This window comes from Amphiprion ocellaris, chromosome 2 (assembly GCF_022539595.1).
Source record: "Amphiprion ocellaris isolate individual 3 ecotype Okinawa chromosome 2, ASM2253959v1, whole genome shotgun sequence".
NCBI classification, from domain to species: domain Eukaryota; kingdom Metazoa; phylum Chordata; class Actinopteri; family Pomacentridae; genus Amphiprion; species Amphiprion ocellaris.
In genome coordinates, this window is record NC_072767.1 from 18,960,800 (window position 1) to 18,978,164 (window position 17,365).

Sequence of the window (17,365 nt, forward strand, 5' to 3'; positions counted from 1 at the left end):
CTCAGCCTTCTCCTCAGTTGAATGAACCATTGTTAGGGATCCAAGCTAATTTTGAGGGGAGAATGGCAAGATCTGTTACCGCTGGAATGATTCATTGCAGAGGGGAGTTTAAAGTTGTGATTATTTATAGTCTTGACATGACACCCACTCCCCACATAGTGGTATTTCCCTTAGTCAACAGAGCACTGTTTGGGGAGCTTTGCCTCACTTTCACCAGTCTTTTCCATTAACCGCTAAGACTGGGAAACATGTCACTGTCACTTATGCAGGGATTTACTTCAGAATTTAATAAAAAAGTAGAAAAAAAACTGGCAAATCTGCATGTAGCCTGTTGCAAATTATTCTGATTCAGTTTTCGATGTTTGCATATAAGAAAATAAAATGTAAAAATTATGTTGATGTTGGGAATGAAAGCTGGCAAATGGCATGAGGTGAAAGTGCTGGAAAATTCCCACCACTTGTGCTGACGTCACTATAGATGTGCTGAAGCAATGAACTGAGTGTGTTTGGTGGCAGAGCCTCAGGGATGCTTTAAATAGCCCCGAACGGGGAGACGGTGAGACAGACGGCAGGAAAGCTGTCTGAATCAGCATCAGATGGCCCCACACACTCCAAGAGGGAATGTTAAGTGTTATATTTAGGTATTTTTTTCTTTTCTGGTCGATTTTAAAAGTTGCCAACTTCTAAGCAGAACCAGCTACTCATCGGCCCTATAAATGTCTTTTCTTTTCTTTTCTCATCAGATGAATGATTGTATTAATATATCCAGCACTCGTTTCTTTCTATTATGTTTTCCTGCTTCAGGGATGTGTCTGTGTTCCCGGCTCTGGAATGTCGCACCACTTTCTCGATGGGGAACAGGTGACAGACACAGCTCGTGATGTTTCTACTTACAACCAGCCTTTTTTCTTTTTCAATATTGTTGTCTTTTTCTCTCTGATTTTCCTCTTCTTTTATGCTTTTGCTTAGATTTTTTCCTCGAATCTGCAAGGCCTCATTACTCTGGGAAAACAAATATGGCTGCCTGTCTGTTGCTCTCTGTCAAACATGGCAACACAAAAACTTGTTGCCTTTTTTTGTAGAGTTAATATGATGCTCAAAGGCCACGGAAGAGAGATGATTTTAGGATCATCCATCATGCTGTTTACGGCTATCCCACTCACCAAACAATCCCTGAGGGTTTAAGGTGTGACAGGACTCTGTGATTGATAGCGCTCTTTTTGGGCTTACACAGCTGCATATTAAAATAGCAGGACTACTGTCTCCTCACATGTTTTGCACAGCTACCACACTGTGTCAGTGTTGAAAATTATGACACGAGTTGCCAGAACTATTTCAGCTTGTTTTAGCAGCTGTTGCTGGGTACAGGGCTGCTGATGTGATTGACTTGGTCTGAATATGCAAAGTATGCTTTGAAGATTTACTGTAGATGACAATGTGCTGTACAACATGCTGTGGATTATAAGACAAGGAAGCAATATGGACTACTGTTCAGTGCAAATTCTACAATACTCTTTTGGTTTCAGTTTGGATGCAAATTCTCTGACATTTACGAAATAGTTAATTTTCAGATTTTCACTTCAAATTTGTTGTTTTTTTACTTAACATATCACCCTTAAATCTAAACTGCAATAAAATTAAGCATTTTTTTCTGTAGCTCCTTGCTCTAATTGTTGAGGCCTCTTCTAGTTGTTAGACAACATCTGCAACTGGTTCATTGCATTATACAAGATAGCAATCAGGATGGTGATTCTGTAGGCACAATGGGAATGGCTCAGCATTTTCTGCTGTCTTTGCTGTAGTTTTAGAGGTAAAATTGAATAATTTCAGCTTAAAGCTGTGGGAATACAGACTTAACCCATGATATGCTGGTTGAACATGGTCGTGTGGGTAATCTCTGGTCTCTGAATCAGTGCTTTCTCAAGGTCAGTACATTCTATATGCATTTTAATAGACAAGACTATCCCAAATAATTGAGGTGTTTTAACAGTAGAGCTGGTAAAGAGGAGTGAAAGGAGCACAGAACATACATTATTTTACAATGTAAGTAATTAAAAATAAATAATTAACAATGTGACATTTTACCATTCTCTGTGCCAGTGCACATAGTTCATTTATAACTACTATTAACATGATATGCGTATGGGGAAGATATGAGGAATATCTATTACTCATGTCAGTGTAACATGTAAATGCACTCTGGGTTCATTTACTGACCATAAATACTGCATGCTGCCCCTCCTCTGTAGCTATATGGTGGACAGTGCCACCTAGAGGTGGGGTCAATGAGGGTCAAAAGAATGAAGCCACATAAATGTAAAGTTACAAAATACAGTGTGTCTAACATGTACATCTTTATATCTCTTTGTGTGGTTAGTGCTGTTGAAGACTATCTTCTGAAATTAGTGAAATATAAGTGCAAAAATGTTTTTTGGGGAGGGGTTATTAGTTTCAGAATCAAGATGTGCTTTTGCTTCAACTATGTTTTGTAGTTAGATGTTAGATGTTGTACATGGCATTTGTCACTCCTCAGAAAATATGAGCAGATTATGTTCTGTTTATTAAACAAAGCTGGTCAGGACCCACTCAAAGGCCTTTGAAAGTGAAGATCCATGAGGTAACATGCTCTTTGCAACTTGACAAATTTTATTTTAAAAGGCCTGCGCATCACTCGTCTGTCTTAGCTCTTCTCTCCTTGTGGTCAGAACTGTTTGAGGCATGCTTCCATGAACGGCATTAAATTGTTATTAACCAACTATGCCTTTGAGACAAAATCCATCATTGTCTGGAAACAATAAAACATGACACAGAAATGCTCTCTGCATGACTTTTCACTATATTTTCAGACATAAAAATGTCAAGGTTTAATGCCTTCATAAACAGAGAAGTCCGGTTGCCTTTTAACAGGCTCCAGATTTCTTGTTTTTTGCATTTTCCAACTACTTATTCCAACTCAGTATTGACTAGGGCTGCAGATAATGAATTTTTTTTAAAAATTGTCAATGAATGTAAATATTATTTTGTTGATTGATCATGTAGTTGCTCAGAAACAGCCCAGTATGCTTGTGTTTGCTTTGTCCAAACACCATTCTGATACTGAAAGGTATTTAGAAAGGTCAGAATCAAACAAAAGTAACTTTATGACAAATGAACTTTACTGATTGACTGATTCTCACAATTGATGCCAGCCAACTGATTAATTAATTGAGGACTTCAACCAAAGTATTGACCTTTAACTTATATTCTACTGGGCTGCATATTTACACCATTTAGAGTCAGTCATCATTGTATTGTACATAGCCATGGAGTATCTTGGGAAAGGTATAAGTTGATAATACTGGATAATGTATTGGCATTTTGGGGTAACTCAGTTATTTATTATCCTTATTTGGGGTGATACAAAAACCCAGCCACTTTTGGTACAAAGAAACTCTGCCTCTTCATGTGTCTGTATCTGTTAGGACAGTAGGTATATCTGCAATTAAATGATCATAACTCACTTTACCCAGTGGTTAAAGTAATGTGTTTATAATTTAATGTTATATACTTGTCCTTTGTAATGGATGTCAAAGCAGTAGTACTGCACTGTCAGCTGCATTTGGCCTCTGTTATAAAGTTGTGTTTACCATTTTGGATACAAAAAAAGACTTAACTAGTAACATATGATTGCAGCCAATACTAAAGTTGCTCGGTAACCTAACAGGACGTGAACATCCTATTATTGGCGTTTCTTTCCTTTTCATGTTCTTTAACTACCGGTGTCGTATTATGTGATTGTTCCTGCTCTTCCCATTCTATTAAAGGAGGCTTAAAAATATGTGTTCACGGGTGGTGACAGACAACAACTGGAATGTTTAATATAATTACAGCCCATTCTCGTGAGGAACATTTGGCATACGTGAGGGAAATCATGTCAGTACCAACTGCGTTCCATTAGCTTGGTGTTTCTGCACAAGGGCTCTTGTACTGTGCATGTTCATTCAAGGGCATGGCTTACTGACACACCTAGGGTTGCCACCTTTTAGAAATGAAAATAAAGGACGCCCAGCTTGAAGCTGCTTGAAAGACAGCTACTTTTGATCAAACTGGGCTTGTAGCACATTGTTTACTGTACAATGATGGGAAAGAGGCATTGTTTATGTTTTGACAGCCTATATCTAATGAGTTATTAATGCCAGAAGTCCGAATCTGTGAATATCTTTCCAACTTTACCGAACCCGGGGCCACTACCACCCAAGAAGTGGTATGTTTAATTTTGAAAAAAGCACTTAGCCATACTTAATGCTTGAAGTGCTTTATTAACATGAAACTAAGAAACTAAGAATTTTGTATTGTTTTATTATCACAGGTTCTGCCTGAACAGAAGTGGCCTCATTTTAAACAGTGAAATCAAACTAAAATAAAATATAATGACCAACCAGTGTGCAATACTGGATTCTGCAAAAACATAAACAACTGAATGCAGAATACTGGACAAAGAAATTCTCAACAGACATTTTTTCCCATCTAAATCTTATCTTAACACAATGAATGTATTAACTTATTTATGTGTGTATGCATGTATTTATTAATTTAGTTGTTTAGTACTGCTAACTTATCAGAGTTCTGAGTGAGTTTTTCTTTAGATAGGCAAAGGCCATTTATTGATTATATATAGGCTATTAAATAAATGTTTATTAAAAACTAAAAAGCATTTAAAATAATAATAAATGACTTAGGCCACATCAGCATGATTATAAGCATCCTCTGGTAAATGAACAACCAGATACTGATGTCTCTCACCATAAGGACTTCAGGAGATGACTGGGGGATGATAAACTGTGACCTACTGGTTGGGTTCTCTCTGTTCTCATGTTTCTTACATGTTGTTCCACTGATGCTGCCTTACGTCAGCCTGAACAACAGAAAACACAGTTTGCCTTGTACCCATTGCCAGGGGTTCCAGTCTTCCCACTCATGTCTGTACATTTGCAGACGTTTTTGCTTCTTTGGACGTGGTGTAGACATTTTTAAACGCGCGGGTGCAGCAGCGTCTGTAATCAGGCAACCCACGACAGGGCCGGACACGCAGAGAAGTATGAGGTTTGTCTGCTGGACCTCGCATCAGGTCCTTGCTACACAGGTCTAAGGAAGATGCAATTGGCTGCCCTTAATATTTGCTGTGTTTTATTTTGTTCACTATTTACGGTTTTGATGAGTGTGTGACAGACGTGTACGGGACATTTATGAAAATACGGAACAATTTGCGTCCCATATTGATTCAATACGGGACGCAGCAATTAATTGTCAAATAAAGGACGATTCCATATTTTAAGGGATGGGTGGCAACCCTAGACACACCTGAATTAGAGCAGTCATCATTAACACTATTTATTACACCTGTGTTTTTCCAGCCATTACATGCCAAAAAAAACACTATGGGGAAACTTAATTCCTCTTTATAGCCCTTGGACATATCCTCAGTTAATATCTTAAGTAGCAATTCTTATCTTGAAGACATTGCCTGCATCGACCAGAGATACTTCCAGCCTTCAGTGTCTCAAATAATTGTCCATGTATCATCACCTCAAGGCCCTGTTATAAAGAGATCTAAGCTTTCTACTCTAAACTGCTGATTTCATGGAGATTCCATCACCTTATTCCTGCAGGGAAAGGCTAGATGTCTAATAATTAATGACTGAGTGGAAAGATAGACAGTCAAATCATAGCCATTTCTGTTTTTCTCTTGATTTGCCACAGTCTGATCCACCGTAATTCATCTTAGATAGAACCTCAACAAAGACCATGTTCCTGTAGAGCTGGCCTGGCTTCGAGATTGGCTTGTGTGTTACACTTTAGTTTCCTCAGTGGATAATCGGTATCTACTCAGGATGTAGCACATGAAAAGTCCCTGGTATGTTATGTTTTATGTAAAACAGCAGTTGCTCATATAATCTATATTGGCAGATGTGTTGTTATGCAACACACAACTGGACTTGTGTTTTCCTATACTTGCATTTACATAAGAATAGCGTCTTTCAGAGAAAAAACCGCTCATCTGTGTAACACATTGTTTACATCGCTTACATTTTTATATGGTACCGCATAGCTAATCTGTTTTTGTGTGTCCTTCCAGGTGGAACTTTCTCCTGCTCCTGTCAGTATGCTCAGCAGTACTCTCTGGAGAAGAAGATTACATAGCTCAAGGTAAACAGCAAAACCCTGAGGCAAAACTATCAGTGTTAATACAATTACTAATGCAATTTTTGTATTTTATACATCTGTTTTTTTTTGGTCTTTATGACTAGTGTACTTGCCTCTGACATTTTATCATATGTACAAAGTAATGGACCAATTTGTTAATTTTTTGTTTGCTTTTGGCCTCAGCTGGTACAGAGTTGAAATATTCTTGACTTATTTTTGTGACCTCATTTGAAAGAATAATTTAGAGGCGATGCTATGTATTTTAAAGCAGTTGCAAGCAGACATCTGCAAAAGACAAAATGTCAGATTTGGGAAATAAAGATATCCTCCTGCAGCTCTCTGTCCAAAGCCTGTCCCACCCAGTCTCACTTGCTGGTTGTAGGCTGTGGGTAAAAGCCTGCCATTGGGTGATCATTTCAGGCAGCTTTGCCCTTCCCAATCTGCTATCTGCGTGTTACTATTTTTTTTTAAAAAATCCACTTCATTCTGGTAAACAACAACTTCTGAGCTAGCAATCCTCCACACTGGAAATTTCAATTTTTGCTGATGATTTGGGCTGTGCAGTAAGACAGTCAAGCTACTTTTTTTCCTGTGGATTATCAATTGTAATGACAGTGTCTGGCCTCTATTGTGTCAAAAAAGGGTCACACAGTTACACAAACTGACCAATCAAGGCAGCAGTGGACCAGGAACTCCTGTATTCTGCATTGAAAAAAATGCCTTTTTTTTTTTTCAAGGTGGCTTTCAAGTCAGTGATATATAGGCCTCAGTTTCCTGATTGAAAGGGCTGTCTGACAGAAAGGTAAAGTGAATAGAATGTTCAAACATAACATAAACAGTATCATTGCTAAAAATCCATGATTCTGGGTTCAACATTGGGATACCTGTCTGCGAAGTGAAGTGCAACGTAAACACAGACAGAGATAACATGACAGCCATGTCCAGAGAGAGGAAGGATTGCTTTATCCCCTGACTGCATAGATGTTAGTAGTGTGTTAGCCAAGCTTTGTGATGCCATACACGATGTCCTTTGCAATACATTTTGCCATTTTTAAAGTAAGGGCACAGTTTCTGTTGCTGCACGAGAAAAGGATATGAAAAAAATGCAATGTTTGTTTTGTATACCCAATATTACATTTCTCAAAATTATAAAAATAATTAATTATTAAAGAAATTAAAAGTAAAAACAGCAAATCCTCACATTTGTGGTGATCGAACTAAGAAGTTATTTTGAATGAAAAATGATTGGTACAAAGTTGCGAATTAAAATGAAATAAGCATATCACCTGTTTTGACCCCACCCATCAAAGCATGCGTTAAAATCTGGGATCGATAAACAGAATCGTGATCACAGTCATCAAAGTCTAAACAGTGTAATATACTTGGGAGCAGCAACTGTAAACATAAGCTCTTCTTTCTTTGCTCTTCGTAGTTTTCACCTCACCTTTCAACATGTCTGGTGTTTAGGCCATAGTATGTATTTAGAAACAACCTAAAAAGCCTCTCAAACTTAAGGTTCTCTCCATTTCTCATCTCATTTCCACTTAGTGATCTCATTTCTGGGAATGTGTATTGATTTTAAAATATGTCTCATGCAAGCATAATTTGAAGTACATACTAAGAAGAGCACTCTGGGAAAGTACACTAGTTGGTCAGACAAATAGGAAGAGGAAGTCTCAGGTAAATAGTTAACTTGTTTTGGCAGCTGTGGCTCAGCTGGTCAGATGTTGGGGATAAAATGATATCCATCTGTATTTTTAAAGGTCACACATTGTTCCCTTTTTCATCAGATTAATGTAAGGGCCTGTTCACTCCAACAATGGCCCTTGTGGGCAGCAGATGTGCTCTGAGTCTTGTGTTTACAGATGACATGCACATGTATGCGGGTACTCCTAGAACAGAGGGGTATACCATGAAGCAAGTTTGGCATAGCCACTCTTTTGTGTGAGCTGGCTTGACACAACCTCAAACTCCATTCATGGATGATGGGTGTCACCTAGTCTTTTTTCTTCAGAGTCTGTGTGCGTTCACATAAAAGACATTTAACGCATCATGTGACCTTTTTCTGTACAAAACCCACTGATGGTATACCTTCAGTCAACAGGTAGTTTTAATGGACAACTACAAGCAATTTAAACGTTTGTGATGGTAAAAAGTGCTACTACTGCAGATATTGCAAGAGAGGACTGCTGACAGAAAGCTGTTAATAGTGTTAATGTACTTATTATCGAGCAATGCAGCCACTTATTTCTTACTGACATCTGCACAATACAGCTGTTAAACTTTAAACTTAATACATTTAAACATGATATTGTATTGAAATGCATTTAGGTCTGCTGCTGTCGCCCAATGCAGGATGTCGCTTTGATTTTTGGCCAAATTGAAGTGAATTTTATGTTATTCATTCTAATCTGGGCTCTAATGGCTACAGTACTAGAATAGAATGGGATAGAATAGAATAGAAAAGAATGTGCTATATTGTCATTATACAGTATACAACTAGCAGTGTAAACAAGACTGGGCAGTGAATCAGGACCAAACATGAAAACATAAATATGCATTTTCTGCATGACCAACTGAATATCTGTAGGTTTCCATCACAACACATACAGTGTCAGTGCTATCAGTATCGTACAGCTCAACAGGTTGCAGATGTAACTTATTCCCTACGCTGAGAATCTGTTTTGTTCAAAGAGAATCATCAGTAAAAGAAGTGAAAAAGTACGAGCCTTCTTACAGCCAATTTAAATCTGAAACGCTGTACTTTTTAGCGCAACTAAACATTACCTGTTACCCATACGACCAAAATGGTCACAAGCTGCAGTCCTGACAAAGTTCCCTCACAAAGCCCCTCACTCAGCATGATGTATTTCCTTGGGAATTCCAGAGCCTTGAGGCTGGTTATACTTTCTGAAGAAAACCTCTATGAAGTACATTAATTTGTTGTCAGGGTATTTGTTGAGTGGCATATCACTGGGTCTGTGCCAGAATATTGTGTAGGCAACTTTATTTAAGGCTGACCCCACTATGTAGTCTGACATATTTGTTCGCTTCGTCACATCTGTGTGCCCTGTCTACTGCTCCTTGCACAGACAAATTAAACTGCCTCCCCTGATTTCGTCTTGCGATTGTCATCTCCCTATGTATCTATAGTTGATGAGCCCATTGCAAACAGAATCTATCCATCATAATGAGGAGAGGCGGAATGCACACAGAGACCTACAACAGCTTGTCTTTAACATATCAGACAGGTTAATTGAAATCTGGGCTGACGTTACCTCGGGCAAAGAATGTCAAGGACATCTCAGTGTGTGCTTAGATCAGCTGCAGATAGAGGCTATATATCTGGACTACAGGGCTAAAACCCCTGGGCACCACATCCAGACAGTGTCCTGGATGTCTTATTTCTGTTATTCACACCCTCTCTTTATGTCTGTTTTGCCCCTTTTCTTCTGCTCGCAAGCACAATGACCGAAAGTGTTCTTTTGTTAGATCAGTGTCAGGAAACACTGTACTTCCCTTTTTTCAAAAAAGTACAATTTCCTCTACTACAGTAGCTTAATGTATTTGAGATGTGGTCTAACTTAGGCAAATTTACCATATTGTATTACTATTGTTTTACTATTTTTTGTTGCAGTTACCATGTATTTAAAATGATGTAATCCTTCTGCTTTAACCCCTAGAAATCACACAGATACATTTTCTCCATATCTACAAATTCATAGCTATAGACTTCAAATGTTCACTTCATTGTTGTAGTTTTAGTTTAAACTGCAACATTTGATTTTTAGATATTGTTGCACCATGCTATTGATATTATGAGAAACTTGATATTTCCACAAGACAACCATTTCAGAAGAAGAATTAAGTAACTTTGCTTTATGCCACCATTTTATTTCTGAGGTTAACCAGGGGCTTGAAAAGTTTGTGATTAAACCAAGAATAGAGAGGATGTATTTTGCATGTTACAGTATATTGAGAATTCTACAAAAAGCCACGTGTGCCCATCTCATCAAAAGTAGGGATGTACTGTTCCAACCTTTTCTCAAGAAGTCGATTCTAATACATATACAGTATGCAAGATAGTGCCAGCACTGATTCCATAACAATGCTCTTTTCTATTTTCCAGCTTAAAGTCATATATCACTAAATGGAACAGTTTGGGATATTTTTTTCTGCTTACGGTAGCATATGACTGTAACTACATGGCATTTGCTTGGAATGCTCTTTAACAGATGAAATGAATGGTAGGAGACAATGCTGCAACTAAAAGTTGTGGAGATGCAAGTCACTGGTTTATTCAGTTAATTAATTTCTGCCTCAGTAATGAAAAATCAACTAACCTCTCTTTGAAAGTTGCTAACTCAAATACAGAGAAGTAGTTGCCTCAGCAGAAAGCCACCACTCTGGATTAGCAATAAAAATACCCCCTACTGCCCCTGAGATCTCTCCACCAAAACACACATACATGTGTTCACATAAACCTTTAGTGTTCCATATTGATGCAAACCCTATCTGCCAGTGTGCTCATAGATCCACAGATTCACTGGCAGTGTATTTATTTTCAATCCCTCCATCTCTTTCTCTTGGATGTGCGCACACACATACACACGCATACATGCATGCAGATATACACACATTTAAACACATTTTGTGACAGTGACAGCATTGTCACTTACACATAGGTTGCTTTTAAATTAATGCTTATTGTAGCTTCATTTATACATACCCATCAAAGTGATGGCGAGAGCCACGGTACGCACAATGTTTGCCATACGCGTGAGATTGGACAGTGCATCATAATGCATTAAAAAAAAAAGATAAAATGGAAACTTAAAACAAGCTTATCTGACTGTCCAAATTCATGATAAATATTTATTTATAATTCCCTAAACACTGAAAATTCTGTCCATGAGTAATGATAATTTATCTCACTGGATTAACTTATGATACTATGCAATGTGTATTCATTGTTACTCAGCTATCTGTTACCATATATTGGTAGTTACTTAAATGATTTGTTATGATCCTGCTCCAGCTTCTGCCCTTCTTTTCCCCTTCTTCCCCATTTTTCCTCCTTTCTCCCTTGGGTTCTGATCTGTTTCTGTTTTGTCCTGTCTCTCTCTGGCTCTCTCTGTCTGTCACCTCTCCCTCATGTCTCTCTCTCTCTCTCCCTGTTTCTCCTGCCTGCATTCTGCCATCAGCTAATTACTGCAATGAGTGTCAGCTGCAGTAATCAGCTCACTCCATTCACCTGTTCTCCACCTCACCTCCACCTATTTAAGCTCTGTCCTTTCATTCACTCCCCGTCGTGGACTCACTGCTCTCTTTTGGACTCTGCTTCCCCATCTCTTGGACTCAGTTTTTCCCCCATCTGGACTCTGTTCTCCCATTCCTGGATAACTGCCTGTCGCCTCTGTCTTCAGCTGTCTGTCTGCCTGTCGTGTTTCCCCGCCAACTTCCAGATTCCCTGTGTCTGCCTACCTTGCCCCATTAGTCCCATCCCACACTGGTTTTGTAAGTACTTCGTTTGTTGCATAGTTTAGTTTATCCTGGTTTGGTTTTTGTAGTTTAGCTGCAGATTTTGTAATGTAGTTCATTCTTGTCTTAGATTTGGTTTAGTTTATCTCCTGGGTTGTTTTCCCCTTTCTGTATTGGTTTAGTTAGTTTTTGTTAAAATAAAGACCTGTTTCCATTGCCACCTGTCTGACTTTTCTGTGCCTGCGCCTGGGTTCTCCAAACCCCCCTGTAACACGATTAGATCGCATTCTATTAATAGGCTTGTTTTTGGGAACATATTTGACATTACATTACATTGCTGAGTAATGCCAATATCTGACTGTGAAACTGAAACCAACACATCTCTAACAAATAAGCTTGTTGGGACAGAAAAATATTTTGACTATAGCAAGTGCATCAGGTGTTTACAGTAAAATGACAGTGATGTGACAACTGTGATGATGCTCAGAACTCCACTCTAGTATGTAATTTAACTGTAGCTTATAAACTGGGACTCTGCATGTGAAAGTTTACCTGTCTGAAGTGTTACTTCCTGATCAACCTGGTCCTTCATGTCGTAAGGAGACAAATGTTCTTTGGTACCAGTATTGGTGTGAAAATGTGGACAAAGCCTTCCCCAAATTGCTTTGTACTACTCAAAATATGTGTACCTGTTGATGTGACAGCATGCAGTGCAGACGTGTGCCCTGCTGAATGTGATACATAGATGTTACTTTGTTCAGTCTAGTGAGATCACCACTGCAACTTTGCAGCTGAGAAGTTCAGATGCCAGCAGAATAAAAATAAGCAGAGCATGTCTGTCTGTATCAAATATCTATGTTTCTATTTATATTAATGTATTAGTCACATTGATGTTGCCATTTTTATTTTTTCATGAAATATCACTTCTGGATACTGAGATGTGACACTTTGCCCTCCCATCTAGTGATCTGTCTGTTACTAAAAGCCAGCACTGCACAGAATATCCTCTGTCTCCAAGTCATGTTTAAGCACTTTATCCCATCTGTGCCTAACCGTCAACAGACTTGAGATAAATTCTTTGAAGAATTACTTGTGGCATGACAAAACATTGACAGGACTGCTTAGAGGAAAGCTGCTCTCATGAATGTCTGGTGGCAGATTGATTCAAAATGCTGTGTGCACTGGTTTCCTGTATCCTAGTTCAGCCCCGTGCTTCTTTTGCCCTCACTCTATATATGCACCACAGCTGCCTCTCTCTTACTTTCTCTTAGGAAAAAAAAAAAAAAGGGATGGAGACATATAGGCATGATAGTTCACTGTTTTTCTCTGGGTCATTTAACTGGAACACTGACAGATTATCATGTTTATTTGCATTTTTAGCAATGATGTTTATTTTTTGAGTTAAAATCATAAGCAAGGAAGAGAATTTAAACATATGACTTCTGCTGTATCTATTGTAATCAGTCAAAATTACAGTAATAATGACTTTTTAATAATATTACATTTATACAAATAAGACAGGTAAAGGTGATGTATAGCTTTAGTATTCTCTCTATACTGTGTGCCACTGTCATTCCCCATTATTGTGATTTTAAATGTTTGGGATTTTCCAAGGATTGTTATGAAATGATACATAGTTTAAAAGGCCTTCATTTCCTGTAATATCAGTTCTTTTCACTAGTCCAACAGTTCCTAATTTAGTGTTTTAAAACTGGGGTTCTGGAAACTGCCTCTCAGTTATTAAACTTGATGGGTCCACAGTAAGACCTAAACAGATAATTAGACTATTGCTTTGACGGACTAATACCATCTCTGTTAACATTATTGCCATGTTGGGCCTTCCTAGTCACTTCAGAAAACACATTACACTCTGTTGTTACAATCGGCAACTTTTGAATCAAAATCTGCTGCAAATACTGAAATACAACTCCATAAAAACTGCCAGACATTTTTGTTTCTTTACAGTTTCACATATTAGACTTGTTTTGGCACATTTATCTTGCATGATATTGTCATTTTTCACAAATACTAGTACTTTACAATAAGTCAAAGACCTTTTTTTTTTTTTTTTTTTTTTTTAGAAAGTAATGAACCAAAGCCTGTCTGACTTCTTTATGATCGAATCTTGCCATAGTAAACTTACCAATGTCTCTTCTGCCCTTCAGGAGTGGATATCCTCTATCGATTGGGGCTTACAACTCAAAGCAGCACAGACAATCCCTACGAAAGGACGAGTTCCCCTCCTACCACTTACACCAATGTTCCTTCACACTTGGATGTTCCTGGATATGGGGTGTTACTCGACTCAAGCTCCCTCTATGAGGCTCCAGCAGGCGATCTGTTCCCACCGGAGTTTGGTGAGGAGTTTTCTGTCGTGGTTAGCCTGAGCTCCTGGCGAGCAAACAATGCTTTCATTTTTAGTATCAAAGATAGCAGGAACAGGCTGCGTTTTGGCATTCAGCTGCTGCCACGCAGAGTGGTGGTTTATACTGCTGAGAAAGCCTCCATCTACTTCACCTACAACTGGCAGGATGGGCGCCAGCACCCTTTTGCTGTTGGTGTTCGTGCGCGTTCAGTGTCCTTCTATGCGGATTGTGGAGCAGTGCAACAGCAAGAGCAGACCCTGGGGAGATCTCAAACACTGGCAGAATCTGGAGGTCTCTTTACTCTGGGGAGAATGAACTCCAAGGCGGCACCATTCAGTGGTCGAGTCTGCCAGCTAGATATCTATCCCTCTGCCCAAGCTGCCGCGCACTACTGCAACTACCTAAAAAAACAGTGCCGGCTGGCCGACACTTACCGATTGCCTTTATCACGTCCTGGTTTGGATATTGAGGCAAATGACCCCCCTTCTAGCCCTTTGATAAAGTCCCTTCATGGAGTAGCAGCTACCCATCATACCCCCATCAAAGCCACAGCAGCTGTCAAACTGTCCACAGGTAGTTTCCTCACACAGTATTCAACATTGAGCCCACCAGTACAACCTCATCTCGGGGACCAGAGCCACATTTCGACATTGGAACCCCTATCCCACCCCACTACATCCTCACTTCAGCCTGACAGCTCCACCTTATCGACTCCAAGAAAGCAAGCATCTCTGCATCTCGCATATGGCACAACTATCACCACTACCAAAAATGTGTTTGCTAAGAGCAGTAGGCCTCAGGGGGACACTGATCACTCTGAAAACAGCACAGAGGAAGAGAGCAGCTCTGGGGGCCAGCAGACTCCAGACGCCACCCCAGGCCTGATTTCCACTGTCAGGCAAAGTCGAGTGAAGGAAGGACTCAGGAACAATTCCATCACCAGCACCAGGGAATCTCACTTTGGGCTTCAACAGAATCATCATGTCCTGGAGACTCATCTGAAAGCCAATGGCACCACTTTGTACAGGGAGAATCAGGTGGACACCTCAGAACATCATGATTTGGACGGCAGCTATGACGACGTAGACATGGGAGGATATGATTATGGATATGAGGAGCCAGACTTCTTCTATGACTATGAAGATGGTTTCCGTGGCCCCAAAGGAGAGCCAGGTGATCCGGTAAGTTATTTGAGTTTAAGAATCACAAGCAGCGCTATCAGTGCTTATAGGATTGAGACATGAGTCAGTGCATTACTGTTCCTTATCAAGAGTATAACAGAAATTCTGAACAACTAATGTGTGGTCATCACACTTTGAATGCGATGTAAAATTAGGCTCTCTCACATACACGTAGGATAAATATGAAATGTATTGGTTGGTGTGGTGCAGTGATTTAAAGGTGATGGCATGTCCAAGCACTGTTCATTTGTCATGTATCTACAAGTTGTTAAAATAACACGTCATTCCCCTGTTGAAATACTGCCAACTACTTTTGCTCTTATGTTCGAGAGGGTGATCAGCTGAGGGCTGCGGCTATACCCTGGCAATAAGAAATTAGCCGTTCATCTGTGTTCAAACCATGATGTAAGCTTGCTGTCAGGATAGCTTTGCCTCTGAACAGGCTTTTTAGTCTGCAAGCATTGCTTACGTTTCCATGAGTGAGAGGTGTCAAGTCTTTCTACCTGTGTTTAAACTCAGGAGTGTATTTAATGATGTAAGCTGTCTGAGCTCATCTTCCAGTTTCCATACTGCTCCCTCAGTTATAAAGTGCCTGCAGGCCTGTGGGAGGGTCACAGCTTTGACAGCACTTTTTTTTTTCCTTTTAATAATTCATCTCAGAGCCTGAGTATGTTTTACTGCAGTAATATGAGCATGACACAGTCTGAGCTGCAGGTCCTTTCCAATGGATTGCATTTTGGCACATATAATGTTAAATCAACCCGAGTGTTTGTTCTTTTGTGTGGATAGCTTTAAGTGTTTGTATGTCTTGGCTGCTTTGATCACTCAGATGCAGGCATGCCTTGAGTGCTGGGTCAGCTTTAGGTCATTGGCTGAATCTGGGTCTTTGGCTCTTAGTTTGAACTTGAAAACAAGCTTACTTCTTCAAGGGAAGGTTTTTACACTTTTGTAGCCACATAATCAGGTGAGTTCAGTATCATTTACACAGCCTGCCTCTGGTTTCAAAAAGGGTTCTGTCATTATGATTATAATACCTAAACACATGATATTTGCTGGTACAGATTCCCTGTCTTATAGTGGTGCTCTCATTTCCATATATTTAATACTTGTTTTACTGTGCAGAACTTAGTGGGACCGTATTTGTGTTGATTAACACAAGGTCAGGGATTGTTACTATGCAGTCTCTGCAACTTAATAAATGCGACTCACAACAGGAACAGCAAATCTGATCTGACGAAACACATAATAAAAAATAAAATTTTTAAATATAGGGCCCATGCATACATATATGATTGATTTGGTGTACCCCTATTGCAAAACCAAGCTCAAAAGACACAGGACTGGTGTGAGCTTATCCTTCATATTATGCTCTGAATTAAACATTGTGCCTACTAACATTAAAACTCTACTGTAGGATACTTTATGGTATTTTAATAATTTAATAGATTGTCAGTAAAAATGGACACATTTGTCAGTTTTTCATTTTGAGTTGTCCTCTGATAGGAAATGTAATTGTTACAGTGCTGCTGTTGGCCCATAGACAACATGTATATCCACTTTACTGTAATGAGCATAGTTGTGCTATGGAAAGCAGTATTTTAGTGGGCAGAGAGATGGAGAGAGATGGAGAGAGAATAGGTAGAGTGGTGATCTAGTGAGCAAAGGCAAGGAAATGTTGGTGCAAAACCTCATGTGGTGGCTTTTGGGTTGGCAGAGGTATGCCTGAGCTGAGGGGATGGTGTCTAAAGGCAGCTGAACTTGAGCTGGGCAAACAGGTTGGCAACCACAGGACCTAAGCAGAAGACCTGGTTAGTAACATAAGACAATAGCAGTCTTGATTAAAGGAATTTTGAGATAGAGACCAAGACCAAAATACACAGACAAGAAAGCACAATGAGCAACAGGTAACTGAACTGAATTTGGCCATAGCATTTGCACCACTTGGCAGACTGAACAATCTGGCAAGGAATGGAGTGAAAAAACAGGTTTTAAATATGGCAGCAAGAAGTTGATGATTCGATGAGGACCAGATGTGCAAGTAGATTGGTAGCCAGGAGTTAATAGAGGGCCATGCTAAGAATAGGACTTGCATATACAGAGAGAGAGAGACAAACAGGGAGATAACAAGAAACACAAGGAGGGTATGGAGAGAAA

At 39.4% G+C, this 17,365-nt stretch overlaps 1 protein-coding gene across 2 annotated transcripts in view; it reads left to right on the forward strand.

The window, feature by feature from the left end:
• Positions 1–17,365, forward strand: part of LOC111578446 (collagen alpha-1(XXIV) chain) — a 97,272-nt gene that overhangs the window by 4,381 nt on the left and 75,526 nt on the right. Inside the window, exons 2-3 of one of the 2 annotated variants that reach the window (XM_023285266.3) lie at positions 6,116–6,186; positions 13,830–15,211. In XM_023285266.3, coding sequence (XP_023141034.3) covers positions 6,116–6,186; positions 13,830–15,211 — 1,453 coding nt within the window. The remainder of the gene's footprint in view (positions 1–6,115; positions 6,187–13,829; positions 15,212–17,365) is intronic. The other variant, XM_055018233.1, reaches the window with a different exon arrangement.